Below are 8,929 nucleotides of genomic sequence, written 5' to 3'. Positions count from 1 at the left end.
GCATAAAGACATGCAGAGAGCAGCCAGGGGAGAAATGAACGGGACCCTCTCCTCCTTCGGGGATAGGGGCAGCCACACAGGATTGTCACCACCATCACCACCAAGCCTGACCTTTGGCAGGTCCAGGTTGCTGCAAAGCAAATGCCTCATGAGTGTGGGGAGATCAACATCTTAGCAAGCCTTAAGCAGTGAGTTACACTGTCATATTTTCTGTCTCCCCAGGACATAGCCTATAGTGGCAATCAAATTTGGGGGTCCTACCTCTCCCCATAACCCTCCACCTGTGCCCCTACCTCCAGGGGGACAGTGCTCCACCCATCATCCTGTTCTTCACTCTGTTGGTGATGAGGTCTTATCCTTCCCTGGCTTCCTTCTCATAGCATACAGAGACATTCAAATCTCATCTTAACATAAAATTAAAAAAGAAAACAACTCTCTCAATGCAGAGCTTCTAGCAGCTCCTTCCTTTCACAGATAAGTACCTGGAATTAGTTATCATCTTCCATTTAGCCACCAACTCCTTCCAATCCACTGCATCTACTCATGTTAAATTTCCAATAGACATTCACTCAGTCATTAATCTAACAGATGTCTATTGAGCCACGTACCCAGCATGATTCTACATGCTTGGGATGCAAAGATTTGTGCCCCACAGAGCTTGCAATCTAGTGAGAGCAAGGTAGACAAAAACAGTATATATGATACATAAGTAAATTTCATGGCTTGCCGGAAGTTCACGAGAGCTGAGGAAAAGAGCAGCAGAGCCGCGCAAGGAGGGTTGAGGAGATGGGAGTAGGGTGGAAATTTAAGTTACAGGCCAAGTTCAACATGCTGGGTCCAGATCTTTTTCTTCAACTAAATTCGAAGCAGATGAAAGACAAGTATATTAGCAATGATAACATATTTATGAACTTTATAATTGTTTTGCTTTATGAAGAAATCCTACATAAATTCATTGAGGAAAGAACCCAGCCTGGAATTGAAAGCACGGGAAGAGTCCGTGGTCTCCAAAAAGGAGTAATTTTAGTATCTGGAAAAGGTGCCCACCATCTCCTTTGCCCGTGTAGCCTTGCTGTTCACTACACTATGAGGGCACAAAGCCTTGCATTCCACAAAGGGGGCTCAAATGTAGATGAGGGAACAATGGGGTATCTTAAAGGTCCTGAGCAACTAGGGATAAAGCAGAGAAATCACAAACAGAGAGCAGGCTTTGATTGTGGGTAGGAGTTTTGCACTGGGTACCTGCCTGGTAGAACAAAATCAAGAATACAACAGAGGAAAGTGGAAGAAATTCAATAAACATTAAGCCTTACAGTTGTATCCTGAGTCATTTTCAACAAGTTTACTTTCAGGGGACCTAAGTATGCAAAGGTTCAGGACAGGGGGCAACAGACACAGAGATCCCAGCAGGGCATCTTCCCAGCACTAACTCTTCGCAATGCGAAGAGAAACTTGCACCAGGCAGGAGAAGCAAGTCCACTGTTAAGTGGTTATTACCAAGTCCTAAAGAAGTCTCCTCACCCACTGGTGGGGTTCATTGATCTTAACTCTAAGAAGAAGGGGTTGGAATGCATCAATGTGTTTGCTTTTTTATTTTACAGTGGAATTCTTTTTTTCAAAGAAAATCTTAAGCGAAACCTAGTGTATAAAATATCTAACAGTCGCCCTGATCTGAGCTGGGAGCCCAGCAAGAGGCACATTCTGCATCCTCCTCACTCCACTCCCCTATCATTCTTCCTAAAAGCATTTCTGAGAAAAGGGAAGGTCCTACTGAACATGATCCTTCTCTCCTCTGGCATCTTATGATTCTATAATGTACATGAACCATCAAAATTCATAGAATGGAAATACTATTTTAAGGAGATTAATTTTAAGAAAAATTTAAGGAGAAAATGAAACTGGAAGAGAATGGGAAACAAAATCTCTGGCTAACGTCCAGAGTGGGTCACCTAGGCATGAAGTAAATTGTTCAACTCTTCAAGAGGAGAATGCCGAGGATTCTCTAAGAAGGGGTGACAGCCTTGCTGGAACATCCTCAGGAACAGGGATGAGATAAATGAATCTGTCATTTATAAGCTAAAGAAGCTTTAAGTGTACATTAAGGATGACTAGGCAGCTCTGCTCACAAGCGTGAACAAACTAAGAGGAAAGAACGCCATGTTACAAACCTTGATTCCAAGTTCGATGTTTTCTCCTCCATACACATCCATCCCAGGGTCCAGAAGACCGATTTCACCAAAGAACTTCCTGTTGACCACGAAGGAGCAGCCAATCATGGCTGGTGTCCTGTGGAAGAAAGAAGCTATAGTCACACACACGTACCACAGAAACACACACAGAGGAATATTATTCAGCCATGAGAAAGTAGGAAATCCCATCATTTGCAACAATGTGGATGGTCCTTGAGGGTAGTATGCTAAGTGAGGTAAGTCAGACAGCAAAATACAAATGTTCGCACATGTAGAATCTAAAAAAGCCAAACTTGTAAAAAGAGAGAGTAGAATGGTGGTTACCAGGGACTGTGTGGTTGGAGTAATTGGAGAGATGTTGGTCAAGAGTCTAAACTTACAGTTAGAAAGTAAATAAGTTCTAGAGATCTGATGCACAGCACAGTTATTATACTCAGCAGCACTATGTTATTAACTTCAAAGTTGTTAAAAGACTAGATCTTAAATGTTCTCACCACAAAATGAAATAATAATTGTGCTGTATGATGGAGGTGTTAATCAGCTAATGCTCCAGTGGTCATCATATTGAAATAGATAAATGCACCAAATCAATACATTGTATCCCTTAAACTTATACAATATTATATGTCAATTATATATCTGTTAAAATAAAAAGAAGCTAAAGTCATTAAAGCATTAGTACCAGAAGCCCTTCACAGGCACTATCATAACAGGTGCTGGGTTCCACTTTGGCAAACTGAGTAACTTCCCTGAAGGCCTCAATTCCCATACCCTCATTCTCCACAGAGCTATGCTTTAGCTTCCGACAAACTAGGGGACCCAAAGCATCTAGGGATATTCCAGTTCTTTCATGGCTTGGACAAGAAGGGGGCTCACATATCACGTTAATTCTCTGCAAACAGGGGAACTGGTTCTCACTGCACATCTGGTGACAGCTGTGTAACAGGATGGGCATCCATGGGCAGTCTCAGGGAAGCTCAGAGGTGAGGAAGAAGATGTGTCTGCTTCATGGGGTGGGGGTTGGGGAAGAATTGCTTTACAAGTGAGGGCATAAAAGGAAACTGGAGACAGGAATGTCAGCAGGAAGAGGTCCAATCTCCACATTCTGGTAAGAGAAAGTAGATCAGGATGCTGATCCTTACAGAAGGGAGAAAACTCAGAGGAGACTCCTGGTACCCAAAGGGGTTAATAATAAACCACAGAGAGAATGCCTCACTCACAGAGAAGGGGCACTGAATGGGAGAGATGAAAGGTATCTATAGGGAGGCTTTTGGCCATAAAGTCTGGAAACGAAGTTTAGTATTTTATTTTTTGTATAGATTAATCCTCTTGATTATTTCTTCTAGAGTAGGCTAAAGGTACGAGTTGAACTCAATGAAATCAGAGACAAAAACCATCTGAGGCAACACATTATGGAAGCAAGTGCAGGAACTGATAGAAATGCAGTATTAATCTACCATGTTCGTTGCAATTTTGCATAAAGCATGGAACCATGCACTGTTAATGCGGGACAACACATTGATACATTTTATGTATAGCATTGTATTGTATTATATTACATCCCGTTCTGTAGTATAATATCACAAATCCTTTATGATGTCTTTTTGCCTCTGTTTCCAGACTTTGTAGGTACCCTTGTATAGTAAATTGATTCAGCAAATATTTTTTTAGTACCTACCATCGCTAAGGCATTTTATTGGTGCTGTAGGGGGTAGAGAAACACACAATATATTTCCTGCATTCAAGCAACTAAGAGTCATCATCATTATTATTATAGAAGCCATTCATTGAGCAATTTTTATGTCTCAAGCACAGTGCAAAGCGCTTTTCATACAGTCTCATTTAAAAGTTTTCACAGCTCTGTGAAGGAGGTAGGGCAATCTTCATTTAAAAGTCAAGACCCATGGAGTTTTAGCAACCTGTCCCTGAGTCACAGAGTAGAGCTCAAAACCCATCCAGCTCCAAAGTCCTTGATTTTAGCCCTTCTGATTCACGGCACTCTCCAGCAAATGCTTCATGGAAGAACTGGCAAACTCCACACTGCCAAAGGCCAGACATGCCATTAAGATGCTTTCCTGGGCAGAAGAGACATACAGGAGGCCCAGTAAAACTCCCCTGGGGCCACTGGAAAGGTATTAGGCAGAATTCTCTTGAGCTGAACTATAGACCTCAGTCTCAGATTCTCATCTACTCCTTCTGATTTTGAGCTTAACCTTGATCTTAAAGTCCAGATTTCTAACTCGATGGAATGCCTCTAGGAACCCATGAGATAAGGCAGCAGTGGGGCACACTGGAAAAAGTAATGTTCAGAGTAGTTTGAATTCTGGCACTGCCACTGAAAACTGTACTTGTGTTACATTAATGAAGCACTTTGGGTCCCAGTCAAGTCTCTCCAGAGAGTTGCTGTGAAAAGATGTAAGAGATACCCAGTGCATAGCGCAGGAGCTCAGTAAATAATGTTCCTTCGCCTTCCTACTGAGGCCCATCCATCTTTTTTTCCAGAAACCTCATACAAATCACACCTATTTTCATGGGATGCTGCCTTCTACTGGTGCAGCTGTGCCACCCTGGCTACACCAGGGACAGCAACCACTTCACTGCCAATCATTTCCTCTAGCCCTTCCCTCCAAGAGAAGTAGCAGGCCCTCAGCCTGGGAAAGCTCTATATAAGCCCATCCCCTAGTCTCAGTTAACCTAACCCAAACCATCAATCAAATTATGTTTTTCTTTTAACTTGGAATTAAGACAGTGCTGGAAGCTAGAACTAGGCGGTCTAATGGATCTGTAGAGCACAGGCTACCATGTGGGGCTGCCCTTGTGGCCCCAAGCACATGGATTATGGCACATAGGGAGGAGGCAGACACATAGTGGAGGTGTGAGACCAGAGGGTGGAGACTGCCTGGTGATTTCAGCTTCCCATCTGCTGACAGGTCTGGCTCTACTTTCTTCCCTGTGTCATGTGAGTGCCTCCTGTGTCTTTGCGGTCTGTCCTCCTTGACTAAAACTGTTAGATGGGCTTCTGTTCTTTGCAACCAAACTGTGATGATGACACATGCTGTCCCCTTCTACTTATGACCCAGAGGGAGGAGAGAGGTTTTATCGCACAGCCATAAGGGGCAAACTTCAGGGAAGATTCATTCTGGGAGCTAAAAATCAGGGTCCACCCTAGTAATGAAGAAATGCCAGCTACATTTGTGATTGGAGATGTACAATGCAGCCTGAGAGTGTAGGAATCTGCAGAGAAGAGGTGACGGGAGGCATCCTGGTATGAACTCACTTTTCTAGAGAGTAACTGCGAGCGCATCAAGAAATTCTGGTAAGTTAGAACAATTTCCCGCAAAAGCCTATGCTCGGTGTCTGAAGGATGTTAACATGTGTGTGTAGTTAAGACCCTGCTTCATTCAAGGCACTATATTTTCTAATCCCTTGAAAGCAAGAGAGTCAGTTAAAATTACAGGGCACAGTCAATACGCTCAATGGGGTGACTTTGGGCACTGTCTCATGGCGAAAAGAATGTTTCTCTGAGACTGGTTCAGAGCCCACTTGCGCCCACCTGTACCAGCATCACCTGGATGGCTCCTTAGAAAATGCAGATTCCTGAGTGTGGCCCAGAGCCATAGAACCAGATTTACAGAGACAGGACTTGAGAATTTGTGTTTGTACCGGCAGAACCATCCTGTGGAGCCATCTACCCCTCAAACTGTCATGTTTCCCAGAGCAGAATGGTTATCCCTCTAACTTCTCATCGTATTTCTAGGAGCTAGTGCCTTGCCTGACACAGAGCAGGCATTCACTAGATCTTGTTGAATAAATGAATGTGTGTAACAGATGGGGATGAATGCCCCTGGTGGGGAAGGGCTCTGTGATGACTCAGGAACAAACTGGCTGAACTGAAATGAACCAGAACCAAAGGACACCAGGGGAATGTGCTGTAGCTAGGCCAGAAAGGAGGGAATGGGGAGGGGAGAGGCGAAGAAAGGAAGAGAAGGAGGAAGAGAGGGGAGAGGTGGAGCAGGGAGGGGTGGAAGGAGAAGGGAAGGAAGAGGAAGTGCTAGAGAGAGGAAGAGGAAGAGAGGCAGGAGGGAAGGATCCAAACACATAATTCATTGCCAAGGAGGGCATATGAGCTTCTTGTGCTTCCAGATCCCTCTCAGATTCCCTTTGGGGGCAATCTTCCATTTTAAAGCAGCCTGATATTTTAATATAACTGAGTTTATCTGGATGATAATTTGGTTGTGGTGACAAGGAGGGAATTCATAGTACAAGCCACCTTGGGTCCCCTATTGGCTGGTCACAGCTTTGTTCAGCATATTTGACTAAGTTCCACATCAGAAGCCCTGGGATTCCTCATGACAGAGCTGAGAGGTCCCCTAGTGGCTTCTCATTAAAACTAGGCCATAGCAGTTGCTCATACTGGTACAAGGGCACATAGGAGGCCATGGCAAAGCAGGCCTCTGTCTGTGTGCAGGCCGGCCGTCAGAACTCAAAGATGAAGAGCAACAGGCTACTCCAGTGGGAAAGTGGAATGAACGTGCAATCATTATTGTTGTATTGCTGGCATGCAAAATTGTCCCCTAAACACCACAGTCAAAAAATCTGCCATAGTGTCAAGAAGAGTCCATCAGCTGCTCCATGTCTTGGGTCTAGCAAGGCTGCACTTGATAGAAATGAGAGCCTGGAAATCAACCCTTGGGAGGCACCCTCCCCACTAAGCCTCAATCCCAGCCCTGCAAACAGCAGGGCTCTGAGGCCTACCCCACAGAGCAGGGAGCAGTGCAAGGCTCCTGGTAGGCAGCTAATGTATAATTGGTGAATGTGAAGACTAAATCATTAAGAGAGACTTATCTTCACTCACAGCTAGGCCAGCCAAAGGTGCTGGTGAGTTCAGTTGTATGACTGGTTTGAATTCTGGAACTACCTGACTGGGGTGACAATGAGTAGCTGTCATCTCTGTATGGGAAGAAACAGGTCTCTGACAGAAAGCCCCTGGCCCTGCCTGGGACCTACCACACTGGTTAACCAGATTTGTCCTTACAGTCAGTAAGCCAAGAGCCAAGCATGTCCACCTTCCCCTCGAAGGCTTCTTCGCCACCTGCCCAGCCATGCAAGGTGCAGTTGATGGCACTTTGGGGTTGAGGAGTTTCTAGAACATGAGCCTCATTCTTCAAACACAACTGCAATTACCATTGTTAGTGCAAACATTTCCATTCAAAATCATTCAAAAATGATAATTACATTAAGGGACCTGCCAAAGTCTAATAGCTCCATTACATAGGAGAAGAACATAAATTTAAAATAATCACTCTTATTGTTGCTGTTACAAAATATATGCAATACACACAACACTTCCAGCTGAGAGGGAGATGAGAAAACAGAGACGAGCGAGGAGAGGGTGGCAGTCCTAGTAACTCGAGCGAGGAGAGGGTGGCAGTCCTAGGAACTCTCACGATATGCAAAGCTTCTCGACACCAATGCTTCCTCTTCTCGCAGGTGACAAAAGGCCCATCTGTGTTGTAGGTATTTTTCCTCCTCAAAATCCTTCAGTGGCTCCCTGTTCTCTCCCAAATTAAGTACAGGTTCTTCCTTGGCATCCCTGCCCTCCTCAGTACCTTTCCAGCCATACGCCCCATAGACTCCATGGCCTGGCTTGCACTGGGCTATCCATTGATTAGAAAATATGTCCCAATTTGTGCCAGCACTCCCTCCAGGATACATTCTCCACAACACCACCTCCATCTATCTGAGGCCTAACCACCCTTAAAAACATATTTTTTTGTTTTTGAAAAAAAATTTATGTTACAAAAACTAATATATATCTTTTTAGCAAATATACCTTGATAAAAATAAGAATTTTTTACATATTTTTATAAAGATAATAATTAAAAAAATCACCTGCACTTTTTGAGTAAGCACTCAATTTTGTGATTAACATGTGTCCTCTATTTTTCCAGATCACCTCCTCAAGTATCTAGATCCACTCATCTTTTCATCTCACTGGGATCGCCAATCCTTCGATTTTACCACCTTGACAGTGGACACTCTCCCTTTGTGCCCTCTCTACCCTCCCTACACAGCTCAAGGTCATGGTCCATTGTTTTAATGGTGCCCTGTCACCCTCCTCTCACTCTGTTCTCAGTTAGCAAAACCCTATTGCTGATAAACATAGCTCTTCATCTACTTTACACCTGTATCTCACAGCCGAACCTGGTTAGAAAAACACGTAACCATGTGGTTTTACTTTGCTTTAAATCCAGGGCCATAAGTCTCCAGTGGGTCCTCAGTGCTCCAGGCCCCATATTACTCCTCTCTCACTCTCCTAGAAGATTCTGCTTACACCTTCTCCTCCCTCCTCAACCTCCAACACCTTCTTCCTCTTCCTCACTCAACTGATGACCTTGCTTTCTACTTACCTAAGAAAATAGCAAACAAAAGAGAATGTCCCACCTCCCACATCTACCCACTTACTAGTATCAGTCACCTACTTTCTTTCCTTTTGCTGTAATTGGCTGTCCATGCTCTTAGCTGAGGCCAACCTGTCTTCTCTGGCTACTCAAGGATGTCACTCTACCAATCCTTCCTCCCCTAAATACACGTTTTAAGTATCTTTTCTTATTTTCTGTATTCTTCACACTTTGATATCTGGGGCCTTGCTGCCTGATGAGAGACTACCCGTCTCGGGGTAGCCAATTCTTAGAGAGAGCAAAGATGCACTGGGGAGCATGACTTTCTTACGCAAACTA

At 44.1% G+C, this 8,929-nt stretch overlaps 1 protein-coding gene across 1 annotated transcript in view; it reads right to left on the bottom strand.

The window, feature by feature from the left end:
- Positions 1-8,929, bottom strand: part of GALNT17 (polypeptide N-acetylgalactosaminyltransferase 17) — a 427,244-nt gene that overhangs the window by 107,159 nt on the left and 311,156 nt on the right. Inside the window, exon 6 of the mRNA XM_011366965.1 lies at positions 2,169-2,286. Coding sequence (XP_011365267.1) covers positions 2,169-2,286 — 118 coding nt within the window. The remainder of the gene's footprint in view (positions 1-2,168; positions 2,287-8,929) is intronic.

This window comes from Pteropus vampyrus, unplaced genomic scaffold, assembly GCF_000151845.1.
Source record: "Pteropus vampyrus isolate Shadow unplaced genomic scaffold, Pvam_2.0 Scaffold128, whole genome shotgun sequence".
Classification (NCBI taxonomy): Eukaryota; Metazoa; Chordata; class Mammalia; order Chiroptera; family Pteropodidae; genus Pteropus; species Pteropus vampyrus.
Note: the sequence above shows the minus strand (reverse complement) of the source record. Positions and strands in the feature narration are given on the sequence as shown.